Source organism: Manis javanica, chromosome 5 (assembly GCF_040802235.1).
Source record: "Manis javanica isolate MJ-LG chromosome 5, MJ_LKY, whole genome shotgun sequence".
Taxonomy (NCBI): domain Eukaryota; kingdom Metazoa; phylum Chordata; class Mammalia; order Pholidota; family Manidae; genus Manis; species Manis javanica.
In genome coordinates, this window is record NC_133160.1 from 29,177,356 (window position 1) to 29,197,875 (window position 20,520).

The 20,520-nt window shown below is 38.5% G+C and overlaps 1 protein-coding gene across 7 annotated transcripts in view; it reads left to right on the plus strand.

The window, feature by feature from the left end:
- Positions 1-20,520, plus strand: part of ATRN (attractin) — a 177,829-nt gene that overhangs the window by 56,477 nt on the left and 100,832 nt on the right. For all 7 annotated transcript variants that reach the window (XM_073236857.1, XM_073236853.1, XM_073236855.1 and 4 more), the window contains exons 4-6: positions 6,646-6,774; positions 13,440-13,645; positions 15,675-15,843. In XM_073236857.1, the coding sequence (XP_073092958.1) occupies positions 6,646-6,774; positions 13,440-13,645; positions 15,675-15,843 (504 nt within the window). The remainder of the gene's footprint in view (positions 1-6,645; positions 6,775-13,439; positions 13,646-15,674; positions 15,844-20,520) is intronic.

The following is a 20,520-nucleotide window of genomic DNA, read 5'->3' on the forward strand; positions in this document are numbered from 1 at the left end:
AGGATGGTACGATATTAGAAAATCCATCAACATCATACACCACATCAACAAAAAGGAGGACAAAAACTACATGATTATCTCCATAGATGCTGAAAAAGCATTTGACAAAATTCAACATCCATTCATGTTAAAAACTCTCAACAAAAAGGGGATAGAGGTCAGATATCTCAACATAATAAAGGCCATATGTGACAGACCTACAGCCAACATCATACTTAACAGTGAAATGCTGAAAGCTTTTCCTTTAATATTGGGAACAAGACAAGGATGCCCACTCTCCCCACTTTTATTCACCATAGTACTGGAGGTCCTAGCCATGGTAATCAGATAACACAAAGAAACAAAAGGCATCCAGATTGGTAAGGAAGAAGTTAAACTGTTCCTGTTTGTAGATGACATGATATTATATATAGAAAACCATAAAGAATCCACTCCAAAACTACTAGAACTAATAACTCAATTCAGCAAAGTTGCAGGATAAAAAATTAATACACAAAAGTCTGTTGCATTCCTATATACTAACAATGAAGTATCAGAAAGAGAAATCAGGAAAGCAGTTCCATTCACAGTTACATCAAAGAGAATAAAATACCTAAGAATAAACCTAACCAAGGAAGTGAAAGACCTATACCGTGAAAACTACAAGACACTCGTGAGAGAAATTAAAGAAGACACCAATAAATGGAAATAACATCCTGTGCTTATGGATAGGTAGAATTAATATTGTTAAAATGGCCATGCTGCCTAAAGGAATCTATAGATTCAATGCAGCCCCTATTAAAATACCGACAGCATTCTTCAAACAACTAGGACAAATAGTTATAAAATTTATATGGAACCACAAAAGACCCAAAATAGCCAAAGCAATTTTGAGAAGGAAGAATAAACATGGGGGGGATTATGCTTCCCGACTTCAAGCTCTACTACAAAGCCACAATAATCAAAACAATTTGGTACTGGCACAAGAACAGACCCATATATCAATGCAACAAAATAGTCCAGATATAAATCCAAGCATATATAGTCAATTAATATATGTTAAAGGAGCCATGGATATACAATGGGGAAATGACAGCCTCTTCAACAATTGGTGTTGGGAAAACTGGACAGCTACATGTAAGAGAATGAAACTGGATTATTGTCTAACTCCATACACAAAAGTAAACTCGAAATGGATCAAAGAACTGAATGTAAGTCATAAAATCATATTACTTTTAGAAGAAAACATAGGCAAAAATTTCTTGAACATAAACATGAGCAACTTTCTTCTGAACATATTTCCGTGGGCAAGGGAAACAAAAGCAGAAATGAACAAATGGTACTACATCAAACTAAAATGCTTCAGTACGGCAAAGGACACCATCAGCAGAACAAAAAGGCATCCTACAATATGGGAGAATATATCCGTGAACTACATATCTGACAAGGGGTTAATATCCAAAATATATAAAGCACTCAAATGCCTCAACACCCAAAAAGCAAATCACTTGATAAAAAATGGGCAGAGTATATAAACAGACACTTCTCCAAAGTAGAAATTCAGATCGCCAACAGGGACATGACAAGATGCTTCTCGTCGCTAATGATCAGGGAAATGTAAATTAAAACTACAATGAGATATCACCTCACGCCAGTTAGGAGGGCCAACAACATTGAAAAGACAAGGGGAACAAGAAATGCTGGCGAGGATGGCAGAGTAAGAAGAACCCTTCTACACTGCTGGTGGGACTGGAAATTAGTTCAGCCTTTGTGGAAAGCAGTATGGAGGTCCCTAAAAAACCTAAAATTAGAAATACCTTTTGACCCAGGAATTCCACTTCTAGGAATTTACCCTAGGAATGCTGCAGCCCTATTTGAAAAGGACAGATGCACCCCTATGTTTATCGCAGCACTATTTACAATAGTCAAGAAATGGAAGCAAACTAATTGTCCATCAGTAGATGAATGGATAAAGAAGATGTGGCACATACACAGAATGGAATAGTATTCAGCCTTAAGAAGAAAACAAATCGTACCATTTGCAACACCATGGATGGAGCTAGAGAGCATCATGCTCAGTGAAATAAGTCAGGTGGAGAAAGGTAAGTACCAAATAATTTCACTAATTTGTGGAGTGCAACAGCAAAGCAAAACTGAAAGACCAAAAAAAACAGTGGACTCACAGACTTCAAGAAGGGACTAACAGTTACCAAAGGGGAGGGAGGGAGAAGGGGATTGAGGGACATTATGATTGGCACACATGGTGTGGGGGTGGTATAGGAAGACATTGTAGCACAGAGAAGACAAGTAGTGACTTTGTGTCATCTTGCTATGCTGATGGACAATGACTACAGTGGGGTTTGGGGAGGACTTGATAATATGGATGATTATAGTAACTACAGTGTTGCTCAGGTGAAAGCTTAAGAGTGTGTATCAATGACAACTTAATTTAAAAAAATGGATGGACTCCCTATTAAGTGCCAGCACTTTGAATCAGCTTGTGCCAATAGTGCTTGTGGGAACATCAGCCAAGCAGGTGTGCATAGCTCTGCTCTTCACCTGGACTGCGTATCTGATGAGCAGATGTGTAAATCAACAGCAAAAACGAAATAAGTAGAAGGCTATAATTTGTAGTCGGTGACTTGAGAGAAGCCAAAGTGTATGTTCAGATAACACGTGATTTTTATTTTTAGGTTTCTATGACAAAATTGCTTAACTGATAGTATAGATTTTAATCCATTGATTGTGTTAAAATTTAATTTATGATATAATTTGAATGTGAATTTTCTAAAATTACAGTAAAAAAACAATACATATTTAAAATCTGAAAGTTACCTGAGGCACAAAACTTCTAAGCACTGATGTGCAGGAAAATTTGAAAACCACAGTTGAGGCCCTGAGTGTGCTGTCGCAAGATGGGGAGTTGAGAAGTGCTGCTGGGTCAGGAGGGCTTTGGATGGAGCAGTCGGCTCAGTGATGATGTGCTCGGGGTCCAGAATGAAGAGAGCCTGGCGGCAGATAGTTCATCTAGTAAGGAAAGAAGAACCACACAGGACTCAGGAGACGTGGACTTTTAATCTGAGTTCTGCCTGAGTCTTTATGTGAACTTGTATATGGCATTTAGGTGCCCTAGTCCTAGATTTTCAAGCTTAAAATGAAGGTGGTGTACTGTATTTTTTCTGGGAGTATTGCAAACTCTGGAGTTTAAATTTGACTCTTAACTGGTTGATCACATTTATCTTTCACATAATTGAAATTCTGAATAGAATTTGTTTAACAGAGTTCTACTACTAGACATACTTGAGAACCACTGGAGCAATGTTTCCAGCTGTACTGTATTATGACCTTGTGGTACATCCAGTTTAACCAGTGTATAAATGCAGCATCTTATGAAGCAGCTACTGTGCTAGGGTCTGTCGGTGAGGAGATGCAGTGGTGGTTGTGGAGATAGAGCAGGGAGACTAGTTTTCCTTTCTGAGAACATTCTTCAAAAGAACGTTATTCCTCTTTCAGAGGTTTTCTTTTTTTTTTTTTTAAAGAAAGGCGAATGTTGATGAGACAGTTTAGTTTAGACTATGATGAAAAGCTGTTAGAGGAAGCCTTGCTAAAGCACGTGTTCAGTCTGTCCAGCACCCAGTTGAAACTGGTCAGACTGTTGAACACTTAGAGAATGCAGTCAGAAGCAGGCACCCCTCTCATGTTCTTGGACTTTCCTTTGTGAGTCAGAATATTGACCTTGCCCGGCCCCATCACCAGGCTCTTTAAGGATCTGACTTACCGTCCACATCTCCCTGCCCTTTAGGACCATATAGTTTTGCAAGGACACAGGTGTGTCAAACTGAGGATTACTAGTAAATTTACATAGTATAGTTGGTAAAATCAGGTTGTGCCCCAGCTGAGTTCAGAAAGCCTGAGAATTAAGAAAATATCGTAGTCCAGTAATTTTCAAAATGGTTTTAAACAATGACATACATTCTGTATTTAAAAGATTTTGAAGACTCCTAGGGCAGGCAGTTCTTGATTGGCTCAAGTTGAACAACCAGCTACAGCCTAAGGTAGCAGCCTTACTTAACTACCTAGGAGTAGGGGACAGGGAGGTGGGGAGCGGCTCACAATGACAGTTGACTGGCCCAGCTGTAGCATCCCTTTCTTACCCACACACTTTCCATTGCCTTACATGCTGGCTGCGGCTGTGTTTATATTCATTTGCTATGTAAAAGTTTATTTTTGTCATAAACCAGTTGTTTTATTTTCACACTGGGAGAAAGCAGCACATTCCAAAGCTTTCACAATTTCAACTTTTTTAAATGAGAAGAGACAGATGCCTGAGTTTCTCTGACAGTGTGGAAACTGATCCCCTTTCTCCAGCATCATGGCCCTCCCACCCTTTCTGTGACTCTGTCCTTTCTCCCTCCACCTATTCTGCCATCCATCCCGCACAATTGAATGTCCCACCATATAAATAATAAATACCATCAACCACCACTTATTTATGTACCTACTAGTGTGAGGCCCTATTTTCAACAGTTTGATTCTCATTACATCACTGTGCGGTGGGTAGGATTTCTCTCACTGTGCATTTGAGGAAACTGAGGTTCAGAGCTGTCAGTGTACGGAATGAGGCGTACGGAATGAGGATCAGAGCTCCCATCTCTTTGGTCCTAAAGCTCATGCTGAGATAACAAGAGTGCAGGGTCTCCTACCTGACTGAAGCCCCCAGTCCTTTCCTGTTCAGCATTTCTTATGAGAAGATGGCTTTTGACATACCTGTTTCTAGGTGGCTGTGCTCTTGTAATTACCCTCTTCAGTACTTCAAGGGGTTCTGGGATATAAAACAGATGAGAGCCTGATAATGGCTGAAACCTTCATTTAGGTCTCTGATTAGATATTACCTCTTCCAAGAGGCCTTCCCTAAAATAGCACCTTCTTATTTTCTTTTATTCTGTTCTGTTTACCTTCATGCATTTATCTCTACCTGGTGTTATATATACCATCTGTGTGTGGGATGGGCATCTTATCTAGGCTTATTTGTTGTTTCTCTAATGTGAACTCCAAGAGGGCAGGGACTTCTTCACTGTTGTATTCCTAGTACCTAGAACAGTATCTCACATGTAGTTTAAGTGCCTAGTAAATATTAGTTGAATATGTAATACAAAATGTTTCTCTGTTTTGTGACCCCTGGAGCACCTTCAGAGTCCTAGAGTTCTTAGAATTCTGTCTTCATACTTAAAATTTTCAGTAAATGAAATCCCCACCCCGACCCCATTTCCTGCTTATGTACTCTTCCATTGCTTCATTTTCATATGCACTCATATAAATACATGTAAATGTACACATATACTATGTCCTTTGTTTGGCAGCTTGTTCTTTTTTTTTTTTTTTTCCAGACTGTCTTAATGAACTTGTTAGTTCCGCTTGCCTACAATATGTAATGATTCATTCAACCAACCCTATGGGTAAGCGATTAGTTGATTTTCAACCTGATGCCATCCTGAATAGTGCTACAGTGAGGATTTTTGTGTGGTTTGTGTACATGAGCAAGTGTTTCTTCTATAAAGAAAGAAATAGAATTGCTGGGTCCTAGTGAATGAGCACTTAACAGTTAGTTAGAGGCTCTGAGGTGGGAATTTACCTGGTGTGTGCTCTAGGAAATCAAAGAGGCTGGCGTGGCTGGGGTTGGGTGAGTGAAGAGAGGGAGCAGTAGGAGATGGATGTTTGTTCATTCAATGGGGTGGTGTGTCGGAGGCAATTGCATAGGGCCTGTAAGGATTTAGGTTTTTAATGAATGACATGGTGGTGATAGTTAATTGATAACTGGGCAAGAGACGTGAGCATATGAACAAATGCAAAAGGCAAAACACAGAAAAAATGATTAGCCTCAGGACTGTAAAATAAACTCAAAACCACAGTTTAAAAATCAGTTTTCACTTACTAAATTGGCAAAGCTAAAATAGGACTAGTAATCCTCCTGTTGGCAGGGTGAGTTGGGATGGACCTTTCATTCTTTTTTGATGGACTTTCAAGTTGGCATATCTCTTCTGGAAAGCAAGGTTGGTATTATGGATCAAGAGCCTTAACGCCATTATTTAGACGCTTTGACTCAGTAATTCTTAACCCTCTCCAGGCACCCAACAAGTACTATTGTGTGCTGGGCTGTGAGGGAGCTTTTAGTGACATAGGAAATGCTTGTAAGTGTATTACTTGTAAAATAGAATGTAAGTTGTAATGTATCAATTAGTCAAAGAAAATACATTAGAGTGCTAATAATGTTAGGATTATGGGTGTTTATTGAACTTATTTATTTATATTTTTACTTTCCTTGTCTTTCAATAGTAAATATTTAGCATTTACCAACTCCAAGTTGGTTACTTTCTGTGATTGTGGAGGTTACACAGATTTTCTAAGAAGCATTATAAAAAGTTTCATTTAAAAAAAAGGGATAGGGCCATTGATTTCAAATTTCATTAGAAATATAACATTGAATAAAGGAGAGCCTAGTGAAAGATTCAGGTCTGTTCCTCAGAAGATCCCATCAGGTGGCACTATGCATTTATCACAGGAAATTTGCCCTTCCTGGAAATACTGGATGAATTCTGGTTTTGAATTTGTGTGGCATCATGTGACATGCCCATGATCGTTTTTCTAAGAGCTGTGTTTTCTTTTCAGTGGCCTCATCGTTCCTGAGAGAGATGGCAATGAAACTGTCCCCGAGGTTGTTACCACATCAGGCTATGCCCTGCTGCATTTTTTTAGTGATGCTGCTTATAATTTGACTGGATTTAATATCACTTACAAGTAAGATTACTTAAGTTAATGTTTGTGATTTTATTCACAGACTATGTACTTTTTTTTTTCGCCATTTCAGAGGTTTAGAGGGTTTTTTTCTCAAGTATCGTTGGTATACAATCTTACATTGGTTTCAGATATGCAACACAGTGATTCAACAGTTACCCATATTATTAAATCCTCACCCCTTCTAGTGTGGTTACTATCTGTCAACATAGAAAGATGTTACAGAGTCATTGCTTATATTCCCCATGCTGTACTATTATCCCCATGACGAACTTACATTATGATTGAGAATTTTTATGCACCTTTATTACCCTTCCCCTCCCCACCACTCCCCCATGTTAACCCCTAGTCATGTTTCAGTGTCTATTAGTCTACTGCTGTTTCGTGCATTCTGTTTTGCTTTGTTTTTATATTCCACAAACAAGTGAAATCATATGGTATTTATCTTTGCCTGGCATATTTTGCTAAGCATAATACCCTCTAAATCCATCCATGTTGTTGCAAATGGCAGGATCTCTTTTTATTTATGGCTGAATAATATTCCACTATGTATATTTACCACATCTTCTTTATCCATTCATCTACTGAGGGACACTTAGGTTGCTTCCATGTTTTGGCTATTGTAAATGATGTGGCAGTAAATATAGGGGTACATATATCTTTTCTGATCAGAGATTTTGTTTTCTTTGGGTAAATTCCTAGAGGTGGAATTATTTGGTCTTATGATATTTCTATTTTTAGTTTTTTCAGGAACCTCCATTCTACTTTCAACAGTAGCTGGTATAGGAGGGTTCCCATTTCTCCACATCCTTACCAACATGTGTTATTTCTCATCTTTTGGATAGTGGCCACTCTAACTGGTGAGAGGTAATATCTCACTGTGGTTTTAATTCACATTTCCCTGATGATTAGTGACATGGAGCATCTTTTCATGTGTCTGTTGGCTATTTGTGTGTCAGCTTTGGAGAAATATCTGTTTATATTCTCTGCCCATTTTTTAATGGAGTTATTTGTTTTTTGGGTGTTGAGGCATATGAGTTCTTTATATGTTTTGGATGCTAGCCCCTTATCAGATATGTCACTTACGAATATATTCTCCTATATTGTAGGATGCCTTTTTGTTCTGCTGATGGTGTCCTGTGCTGTACAGAAGCCTTTAGTTTGATGTAGTCCCATTTGTTCATTTTTTGTTTCCCTTGCTCAAGGCAATGTGACAAGTGTTTTATGGTCACATGTCTTACATTCAACTCTTTGATCCATTTTGAGTTTACTTTTATGTATGAAGTTAGACAGTACTCCAGTTTCATTCACTTGTATATAGTTGTTCAGTTTTCCCAACACCAGTTATTGAAGAGGCTGTCTTTTCCCCACTGTATATTCATGGCTCCTTTATCGTGTATTAATTGACTATATATGGATCGGTTTATATCTGGGCTTTCTATTCTGCTCCATTGTTATTGTGCCAGTACCATACTGTTTTAATTACCACAGCTTTGTAGTATAGCTTGAAGTCAGGGAGTGTAATACCCATAGCTTTGTTCGTCTTTCTCAAAATGGGTTTGGCTATTTGGGGTATTTTGTGGTTCCATATGAATTTTAGAACTATTTGTTCTGGGTCATTGAAAAGTGCTGTTGGTATTTTGATAGGGATTGTATTGAATCTGTAAATTGCTTTGAGCAGGTTGGCCATTTTGACAATATTAATTCTTCCTATCCGTGATCATAGGATAGATTTCCATTTATTTGTATCTTCTTTAATTTCTCTCATGAGTGTCTTATAGTTTTCAGAGTACTGGTCTTTCACCTCCTTGGTTAGGTTTATTCCTAGGTATTTTATTCTTTCTGATGCAATTATAAGTGGAATTTTTTTTCTGATTTCACTTTCTGCTATTCATTGTTAGTATATAGGAATGCAACAGATTGCTGTGTATTGATTTTGTATTCCACAACTCTGCTGAATCCAGTTATTAGTTTTAATAGTTTTTTGGTGGAGTCTTTAGGGTTTTCTATGTATAATATCATGTTATCTACAAATAGTGACAGTTTAACTTCTTTATCAATTTGGATGCTACGTACTTTGTTTTAACAGTAGTAATGATTAACATATTTTGAGAGCTTACTGTGTGCCATGCATTGCTCCAGGGAGTTTGCATTTTCTTGTTTAAAGTTTTCTATTAAAAACTCGGTGAAGTATAGGCACCATTTTTCTATTTGTTTTATTATAGAGGAAACTGGTGAGAAACAGTAGATTGTCAAAGTGGTAGGACCACCCAGTTTCAACTCAAGTCCTGTTGGTGTTGAGCTTCTCTTGGAAGAGAGAGGCTTTATCCTGCAAATGGATAAAAACACTGGGGTTTTTTGCTAAGTATGATTTAACAAATATTAGTGTTCATGTGCTCAGTAGTTGGTCCTTAGCCGAGGTTACAAAGGAAATGTAGACAGAGAGACTTAGGTGGCTTTTGGAATTTGTTGTGGTAGGAGAGAGGCTAACTTTTTTTTTCTGCCCTGAAGAAATGTTTATTTTCGTAAGTAGTTACATTCATAAAATGCCATAAGCAAGGGGTCTGTGTGTTAACATGCTTCTGTATCCTACAAAACTTGAAATACCAGTTGGCCTTTTATGGAATAGTTTGCCAAACTTCTGGTGTAGACAGTAACCTCCATGTGCAACCTTTATGCTGGGTTCTTTTTGTCCATTTTCTTGGGATCTCAGTATTCTTTCTGGCCCATTCAAAGCCATCTCTATCTTGATTGATATGGTAATTCAGTTTTCCAGGTGCCCAGGGTTTGTGACTTGGCAGCCTGGGCACCTTATCATAGTACCAGCAAGGTGATTTTTAGTTAACAGGCAGGCAGAAAGCTGGATTGAGAGGAAGGACTGATTAGTTTGGTTGGGTACATGTGAGATGTCTGAGCAGGACTTTGATATTCAGATCTAGGCCCCAGAAGAACTGTCATCTGAGAATCCCTGGCTCATGGACAATGACTCACTGGCCGCTGGGCCATGTGCACAGTGAGGAGAGGCAGAGTAAAGGCAGCAGAGGAATGCTAGTGGATTGTGTTGCCACAGAAGCCCAGAAACAAGTCTCAGGGAGGAGGGAGCTGACAACTATGAGGGTGAATAAGCAGAGGAGGCCCTAGGAGACCCTAGCAGGGCAGGTGGGGTCAAAGGCCTGGTGGCACACAATCAGGATGGAACCCTGGCAAGTTCTGGTGTTGAGGGTGAAGAAATTTGTCTCAGAAGGGGAGGGGAGATTGGAGAGATGTAGTTTAGGCCAGGGCTTCTCAAACTTCACAGGCACAGGGATCTCCTGGAGGCCCTGCTAAGATGCTGATCCCAGGACCTCACCTAGAGTTGGGTCCTGAGAACCTGTGTTTCTGATAAGCTCCTCAGTGATGGTGCTGCATATCCATGATCTACATTCTGAGTAACATTGCTATAGCCACTCATCCAGGCCCCATTCTGGGTTCTGTGTAGGTTCCTAGGTCAGGGGTTAGAGGGCACATAGCCTTCACTGTTACAGGGCCCTCACTGTAGCGGCCTTGGGGGAACAGAGAAACTTCAGGGAGGGCGCACCCCAGGAGAGAAGGCAGTTCAAGCACTCCTTGACATGGGAAGGCCTTTGCCCCATTGCTGGAGACCCCTTCTCCCAGCTCTAAGGCCAGATTCTTCCCCAGGAATGCACATTATTCTTAACCTGATTGGTATAGGGGGAATTCTTAGTCTCTCCTACAGACCAGAATTAATATTTGTTAAGTGAAGGAATGTGAGGTTATCCTGAATTCTGTTATCTTCTTGGTTCCAAGATCCCTGCCCTTTAAAAAGGAGTCCTCCTCATAGACTCCAAGAAGGGACTAGTGGTTAGTTACCAAAGGGGAGGGATGGGGGAGGGCAGGTGGGGAGGGAGGAAGAAGGGGATTGTTGGGTATCATGATTGGTGCACATGGTGTGTTTGGGGTCACGGGGAAGACAGTGCAGCTCAGATAAGACAAATAGGGACTCAGTGGCATCTTACATTGATGGACAGTGACTGCAATGGGGTGTGGGGGGGACTCGATAAGAAGGATGAATGTAATAACCATATTGTTTTTCTTGTGAAACCTTTATAAGAGTGTGTATCAGTGATACCTTAATAAAAAATAAAATTAAATTAAATAAATAAAAAGGAGTCTTCAGCTGTTTGAGGGGTCCCAGACCTGATAAAGAGCCAAATAAAATGTTGGTCTTTATCCTCAGAAAATGCCCAGAAGCACATATACAAAACATTGTCATTCATTTTCCAGTTGTCCTCAGGTTGTTCTGAATCCTAGCTTGGGCTGGCCTCAGTTGGTGGACCCTTGAGGCTTAGTTGCACAGCTACTCAGGTGTTCCCTATTTTCTTGTAAAAGAAGAAAAACCAAATAGTTTTTTTGTTTTTCCACACAAATTTTGTTTTCACATAAATTGGCAATTCATCTTATTTCTCATTCTGAGTCATGTTTTAAGCACAGAAAATTAGTCTCATTTTCTCATTACTCCAATTTAGGTAGATATACAAGCAGATGTTTTGATGTGTCACCTGCCATTTCACTTTTTAGAGAGTCACCAATAATTGTTGTTTTTTGAGATTTATGTAACTCACTGCTCTAAAGAGTGCTCAAAATTAATTTTGGCACATAGAGTAAGCCTATGTCTAAGGGGACTTGAGGGGCTAAGGCTTAAGGGGAAGTTGTACTTTTCCTCCTTTAGCTAAGAAGGTATGAAGGGTTACTTCCTCTTCCCTGTTTTCAATAACATTACGTTTTGGTTGTGTGTTATTCCCTCCTATAGAGCTAACAAGTGTGTCTGTAGGATATTATAATTTAACGTATTATTGGTGTAAGGCATAGATTTGAGCACACAGTGGAAGTGTTTTACCTCAGTTTTCTTTTAGGCCTTTCATAAAAATGAAGTGTGATTGTTGTAGCCATTTCACCGTAAGTCCAATCTGAAATTTAGACTCCATAATTGTTGCCTTGCAAAAGCCTTTTTTCTTTTCTTTTTTTAAATTTTTTAAATTTTGATATCATTAATGTGCAAGTACTTGAACAACATTATGGTTACTAGACTCCCCCCATTGTCAAATCCCCCCCCACATACCCCATTACAATCACTGTCCATCAGTGTACTAAGATGCTATAGAATCATTACTTGTCTTCTTTGTATATCTTGCCTTTCCCATGTTCTCCCCTTCCACATTATGTGTGCTAATCGTAATGCCCCATTTTCCCCCTTATCCCTCCCTTCCCACCCACCCTCCCCAGTCCCTTTCCCTTTGGTAACTGTTAGTCCATTCTTGGGTTCTGTGATCCTGCTTCTGTTTTGTTTCTTCAGTTTTTGCTTTGTTCTTATACTCCACAGATAAGTGAAATCATTTGATACTTGTCTTTCCCTGCCTGGCTTATTTCACTGAGCATAATACCCTCTAGCTCCATCCATGTTGTTGCAAATGGTAGGATTTGTTTTCTTATGGCTGAATAATATTCCATTGTGTATATGTACCACATCTTCTTTATCCATTCATCTACTGATGGACACTTAGGTTGCTTCCATTTCTTGGCTATTGTAAATAGTGCTGCAATAAACATAGGTGTGCATATGTCTAAAAGCCTTTTTCTTAATAAAGGTGAAATTGATCTTCATTGAAACTTGTATGTATTTTTCTATAGTGACAGCAGGCATCATTTTCTAAAGACCTAAAATAATGTCATTCAGCTTTTTTATGGAAAAGTTTATTTACTTTGCTTCCTGAGGCTTGAAAAGTAGGCAGATGCACCTATTATAATATAGTTGATTAAAGTACTATATGCAGATATTTATAAAATTTTATTATAAATGTATTATAAATTGATATTTAGGTGTAGGACATTAATTAACTTGTTTTCTCAACCATTTCCTGACTTTCTGACATGCTTTGCTACAAAGTGTCTTTTTTAGTTTTCTTTATAGGCCTTAGAAGTATCTACATTCTTAGAGTATCTTAAAGTCCAGTTATCCCCTGCTTTTTAAAGTTTGAATTATGTATTTTCAAAGGGCTGTCAATGCATTTATCTTATTGTCACCTTATTATGAGATACATTATAATTAAACTCGTATAATAAGTTAAAATGGCCCTCTTCTCAATCTGAAATGAGTGGGTAAACTTACAAAGGAATTTTAAGGACACTAGTCTGGGTAGTAATCTTAAACAAATTATCTAAACTCTCATACACTCTCCGGAGAGATATGTACTGTGAGGAGAGTAATGTATTATTCACAGTTTGTTTTATCCTTTTTGTCTCCAAACTTGCAAGTGTGCATTTGGCAACTTTATAATGCTCTTCTTCTGTGGGCCACCAAGAGTACTATAGTCGTCCCTCCCTTGAGAAGCTAAGACTGGACATTTTGCAAGAATCTCTTCTATCCTTGTGATTTCTTTAGCTTGTCTTTTCTTATGAGACTCCAGCTGGGTTGATTTTCCTTACGCGCCCTAGCTTTGCAGTGTCGAGCGACCCCATTCATGCTGCAATGGTGAGTCCTGCAGTTGTGCTTCTGAATCAACTGGAGGGACAGGTTTCAGAGATTCTTAAACCCTGTGCGGAAAGACGTTTTCTATGTTAATCGAAGTTTTGCTTTGTGTTGATTAAATTTTCCCCTCCTGTTTTTGCAGTTTTGACATGTGTCCAAATAATTGCTCAGGCCGAGGAGAATGTAAGATCGATAATAGCAGCAACACTGCTCAATGTGAATGTTTTGAAAACTGGAAAGGTGAAGCATGTGATGTTCCTCACTGTATAAATAACTGCGGTTCTCCTCATCGAGGCTTCTGCAATTCAAGTGATGTCAGAGGATGCTCCTGCTTCTCAGAGTGGCAGGGTAGGAGCACTTTTTATTTTTTTTATTTTTTTATTTTTATTTTTATTTTTATTTTTGTTTTTAGAACAGTTTAATTAATTTACAGAAAAACTGAGCAGATCATAAAGAGTTCCTATATCCACCCCATCCCACACACAGTATCCCCTATTATTAACATTTGACATTAGTATGGTACATTTGTTACAAGTAATGAACACTGATATCAATACATTATTTACAAAAGTTGGTGGTGTATTCAGATTTCCTTAGTTTTTTTTTTTTGAGAGGGCATCTCTCATATTTATTGATCAGATGGTCGTTAACAACAATAAAATTCTGTGTAGGGGAGTCAGTGCTCAATGCACAATCATTAATCCATCTCAAGCCTAATTCTCGTCAGTCTCCAATCTTCTGAAGCATAACGAACAAGTTCTTACATGGTGAACGAACTCTTACATAGTGAATAAGTTCTTACATGGTGAACAGTACAAGGGCAGTCATCACAGAAACTTTCGGTTTTGATCATGCATTATGAACTATAAACAATCAGGTCAAATATGAATATTCGTTTGATTTTTATACTTGATTTATATGTGGATCCCACATTTCTCCCTTTATTATTATTATTATTTTTATTTTTAATAAAATGCTGAAGTGGTAGGTAGATGCAAGATAAAGGTAGAAAACATAGTTTAGTGCTCTAAAAGAGCAATTGTAGATGATCAGGTGTGTGCCTGTAGACTATGTGTAAATCCAAGCTAGACAAGGGCAATAAAACATCCACGGATGCAGAAGATTTCTCTCAACACAGGGGGTGGTGAGGTTCTAAGCTTCACCACTGTTGATCCCCAATTTCTCACCTGATGGCCCCCCTGCGACTGTGCCTGTCTTAGGTTGTTCCTCCCTTGAGGAATCTTACCCGTCTCTGGCTAACCAGTCATCTTCCGGGGCCATACAGGGAGATGTAAAGTTGGTAAGTGAGAGAGAAGCCATATTGTTTGAAAAGCACTTTTTATTTTTATTTTCCTTCCACTTCACAGTATGTTCCTAGTTTAATAAGTTGTATAGTGACTTTATTCCTAGCACTGTACCATTTCTGTTAATCAAGTATTAGGTAGTGCTTAAGGTTTTACATCTCTTTATTCAGCTTCTTGGTAATCTTTGAATTTCTTGAATGTGTAGTTATGGTCTTTGGAATTGTGGAGGGGTTTGACATTTTTACAACTTATTCATGAAAGTTGAAGAACCTGGTCTTAGCCATAAGGAAAAATTCAGAGAACCCAGCTGGGAGGTGGGACAAGAGCTGACAATAATGGTATCTCCTCAGAAGCTTTCACTAACGGTCAGAGAACATTGGGCTCAGTTATTCAGTAGAATCCTAAAGAAGTCAGCTAATGGAATTATCTGCAGATGTAGACTCCCAAAAATGATCTAGCCATTTCTGGAAGGGTGACTGATAACAGCTGTACAGATTTAATCATGTTCTCTATACATTTACCCCATCCTCAGAACACCTTTGTTTTGAAAGAAAGTGTGCCTGTTTAAGTGCTTCAGGTTGCTTGGTTTGGCTGACAACAAGGAGTTAAATAATTGGGCTGTTTGAATACCTTCCACTGTGCAAATGTTGGAGCAGAAGCCAAACCTCCCAAGAATGGAGTTTCTTGATTTTCCAGGAAATACATAGCCTGGGATATAAACTCCTGGGACTAGTTTATATCTTAGCCCTGAAGTTTTTTATTTGAATTAATAATTGCTTTGTGTACTCTTTCCTTTAAAAGCTGCATAAGCATTTCATTACTAAAATATCCTAACCTAGATATAGTCAGGTTATCACTACAAAATATATGATTATGAGTTCTATTAGAGATTACCCTGGCCGCTGGCTCTGAGTAAATTGAAAGCACAAATTAAAGGGATTTGTCTGGTATTTAGATGCTAAAGGAAAGACTAAGTATTCTTTAGATGTTTGTTACATTTAGATGATTAAAACTTAAACTGTAGTAATTTTAAAGCTGCATTTTTGTGAAGCTAACTTATATTGTCTTATTAGGTCCTGGATGTTCAATTGCTGTACCAGCTAACCAGTCATTTTGGACTCGAGAGGAATATTCTAACTTAAAGCTCCCTAGAGCGTCTCACAAAGCTGTGGTCATTGGGAATATCATGTGGGTGGTTGGAGGATATATGTTCAACCACTCAGACTACAACATGGTTCTAGCGTAAGTTTTTTAAAACATTTTTGTAAAAAACTTACTAGTTTTCCATTTTGAAAATTTATAGAGATAAGCAAAAAGAAAAATTCTCAGTAATTCCATTGCCTGAGGAAAATCCCTGTTAGTATTTTGGTAGTGGTACTCCAGACTTTGTGACATATTCTTAGTTTTTTAAATTGGGAGCCACAAAAATTCATTGTCTTAATAAGTAGTAACTCATCTTTTACAGGTACTTTCTCATATGTTTTGCATTAGATACATATAGTTAGCTTCATATAAATGGGGATTACGTTTTCTCTTAATTTAATTTCATTTTCATAGTCCACGTGGTTGGAATTTATACTTTGCTAATGGAAATTGGGCCATTGTCTAATACTTGACCCAGGGTTCAAGGTCTGTTTTCTACTCCCATCTTAAAGGCAGAATATATATTGTCACAGTGGAATTAGTTATGGAGATTGACTTTTGAGAGAAATTTATAAACACTTAATCATGCTGATTTTGTGCCCTGGAAATTTTTTCAAGAAAACGTTTTCATTTTCTGTTAATGAAAGTTGTCAAAACCCAGCATCTGTTCTTTAAAGAATTCTGGAAATATGGCAGTGGTGGCATGGTTTCTGAATCACCCAAATGTAATCATTAAAACAGACACAGAACAACTAGGAAAGCAAAATAGAAAAACACATGGGTGACATCTATAAACAAATCTTGGCCAGAAGGTATCTATAGGAATGGGTAGGGCTACACCATTGACAGCTGCAAGACCTGTGTAGTATCAGAACCCATGCAGGAGCCACAGAATACCTATGGAGACTCAGTTGAAAGCTCAGCAAGCCGATTTGAAAGCAATTGGAATTGCTCTCTGTGGGAACTGGAAAGATTGTGCATATTTTAGTAGGAGGGTGAGCTCAAAGAATTTGTGGTCGGATCTGAAGAGGCTACAGCAGTTTGTGTCTTATTAACTCTTAAATTAAAACAGCCAAAGTCTCTGCAGGAGAAAGTTCCACACTGAGGAGGACTGCTAGGAATAGAGTTCAAATTGAACGTGACAGGGATAGTAGGAGAAAGTAGAAGTCTAGATAACAGGTGGGGAACAGAGCCAGGAGATGCCAACAAGATCTCAAACTGGCCATGTATTTGAACAGTCCCTACAGTGACAGAATGAGCTAGATGGGAAATTAGAAGGACTATTTTAAAGCAAGCCCCTCCTGTGAGAATTCAGGAAAAAGTAACTCTACTTAAAAGTGAGCAACATAAAAAATATCAAGGTCAAATCTCATGGGAAGTTAATATCGGAAAAAGAATAGGAGTGGAGTAACACCCCTTCATACATGAAAGCATAAAAGAGAGTGTGCTCACAAAACTGATGAGAACTGTGACTTAGTCCCAAACAGGCTAAAATGCAATAAGAAAATGACACAAGACATGAAAGAACAGTACAGCAAGAACTAGAAAAATGCAGAAATGAGATGCTAGAAGTTAGGAAAGAATTTTAAAGTACTTTTAGATCCAAAAACAAATCAAGAAGAAACACAGGAGTAAATAAACAACTGAAACTGCTTTAGAAATGGAATATGAAAAGGAACTTTAAAATTTTTTTTAGAAAGTTTAAAAAAAGAAATGGAAAGTCATTTTCCCCTATTCTTTGTGGTCAGTACAGTTAATAACCCTGGACAGCATACATAAAACAAACTTGAGAAAACTCTGAAAGGTAGAGAGAAGAAGGCAATCTGGCTGGGAACCTTGGGACCCAGGGAGTAACACAATGGTAAATTCTGAGGGTTTTCTTTTTGCCTCATGTATCCCAATGTCATTGTTGGAAAATAGGCAATCTGAAATGCCAGTAGGCAGAAGCTGAAAAAACCCCAAGAAAAACCTGGACTCTCTAGCCTGATGATCAAAATGGACAGTTTAAGCTTAGCAAGACAGCAAAGTTATGCAATACTCTGCTCCAGCCAAACACCACCACAGAAAGAACTGTTACGTCACCCACACCCCTACCAGGAAAGTCAGTGTCAAGGCTATATTTCCACTCTTGCCAGCTTGCAGTGAGGTGCTCCATCACCTCATCCCCCTGCCAGGGTAGTGTCAGAGAAGGCTAGTTAGGGAGCTGGGACTTTCTTCTCCATCAGGCAGTATTGAGGCCCTTCCAGTCCCTGTGATGTAATGAGAGATCCTGTGGGGAGCCTGGATTCTATCTGGTTCTAACAGCAGTAATGAGTTGGCCTTCCTCTTCCCCACTGAGGTGGTGGCAGAGGAGGCCTGCTGTAACAGATGATTTAAGTAAGATCCAGCATCTCATGATATTCAAAATGTTCATATATCAATTGAGAGTCATTTGTCATGCCAAGAGCCAGGAAAAACTCAACTTGATTGAGAAAAGGCAATCAAGATAATGCTGACATCAAGATGACACAGATATTAGAATTATCTGACAAGATGTTAAAGCAGCCATTAAAAAATGCTTCAGTGAACAGTTATAGACACACGTGAAACAAATGAAAAATAGTCTCACCAAAGAAACAGAAGATACAAAGACAAAGAAGAATCAAATGGAAAATTTAGAACACTAGAAATTCCTTAATCTGAAAAAAATGAACAGAACCTCAGGGATATGTGGACTCTTCACACATAAAAAAATCTTTACATTTCTGACACTGGAGGATTCCTAGAAGGAGAGGAGAAAGAGGGTATGTCTGAAAAAGTATTTGAAGAAATAATGGTTGAGAAGTGCCACATTTGGCAAAAGAAATTCATACTCAAGGGGAAGGGTATATATAGTAATACAAGGATATGAGCACCCAAGAGGCAGGGGTTAAAGGACTGTCCTAGTGTCTGTCTACCATAGTATGTCAGCAGATCTTGTTAGCTCTACTTTAAAAATCTGTGCTCAATCTAAGCACTTCTTACTACTTATAGTGCCACCTGAGAAGTAAAGGTAAAGGTATAAGGTATGATGGTGATTGTATCCTTATTATTATAATAGGCATAATGAGACTCACACATTCTACCATTTGTGTGACTTTTCCTCTTGGACATATTGAGCAGCAGATAACCAGATAAGCAAAGGAGTATAACCTGATCAAATATACTTTAAGTCAGGCTCAAAGGAACAGCAAAACTGACCCCTTCTTGACCCCACAAAATATGGCTGAGATTTTGAGAGTTCTCACTGACAGCCCCAAATCGAGAAAGAAGCAAACCATATGGGTATCATTGTTTTTTTACTCTTCTAACTGAAGAGTAGGATAAATAGTTGTTGGGGAAATCAGGTGAAAAGGGGAAAATTGATCAAGTGGTTGACGGTCTCTCCTGGAAAGTCAGGGCTTCTATTTAATTTGGGATATGCTTTGAACACTGGAATAAGACACTTAAAATCTCAGAGGAGAGGAGAGGAGGGGAGAGTCTGGATAGTATTCTAATAGACTGTACACTCCCCCACCTGAGCCCCAGCATTTCCTCAAACTTCAGAAAGGTGGATAGAACATAAAATTACCAGCTCTCACACCAAAGCTAGTATGGAAGAAAAAACTTGTCTTAAATACTGTGGACAAAGAATTAAGACATTACCCACATTTTGCAATAAAATATCTGTAGAGCAATGTCTAACTACAAACAGATGAAAGAAGTGACATTGTAGCTAATATAAATATTCTTTGATGAAAAAATAAGGAAGAAAATACAGTGTATGAAAGCTGACAAGAACTGGTCATAGAGGAAAAGTAACTCAAGGAGCAGAAGGTGATTCCTTCCAACTGCTGTGCACTATAGATCAGCTTAATGAGTATTTGAATTCAGAAAAACAAGCTGAAAGACAAGATAATAATACCAGAGTGAGATGAAATGATAGATCACACATCTAAAGAAATATAAATAAGTTACAGCAAAAACTAGAAAGAAAATAGAATTACTGGCAGCTTAATAGACATGATTCCAGTGAATGCAAATGAACAGGTTGAAATAATTAGAGAAAAGCAAGGATAATGGAAGACCGAAGATCCAATATAAAGGTAGTTACTTTCACTGAAGAAAATAATGTAACAAATAGAACAAATGGACTGAAATAACAAGATGTACCAGAAAAATCTTACTATTCAATGACAAGACCTGATTTGATCAAGTTATTGAACTTTTTATGATAAAGGAAGAATTATTGGGTGGGAAGCCTCAGGTAGTTCCATGCCTCCTGCTGGCTGGGATTGTGTTCAGTCTCCACAGAGCCTTTGCTGTGGTCTGTGGAAGGCCAGATGCTCTGATCGCAGTGCCAGGCTTCTGTGGGTGGTGGAGCACATGCCTTGTGGCATAACGGTCATAGTGTCACTAGCCATCAAGGAGGAGTTTGTGAGACAGATGGCTACACCTTTCAGGAACACTGCTATGTCTGAATCCCTGAAGTTTGTCTTTGTTTATCTCTCCAGGTCTTAGAACTAGTTCAGTATTCCATTATCTTGAGCTTAGCTCACACAAGGATTTATTTGGTGCTGGGAATTTCTTACATTTTATTGCATCACTATTGGTCTTGTCTTATGTGTGCTTCACTGTGTTGTGAAGAGAAACAGCCTGTTCTGTAAGTATCTGTTGGCAATTCTGCTTAGCCAGGTTACGGGAACCTTCCAGCATAGTGTCTCTGATAAGCTTGTTGAGCTGACATGTTGACTGAGAGGAGCAAAATGCATTAAGATA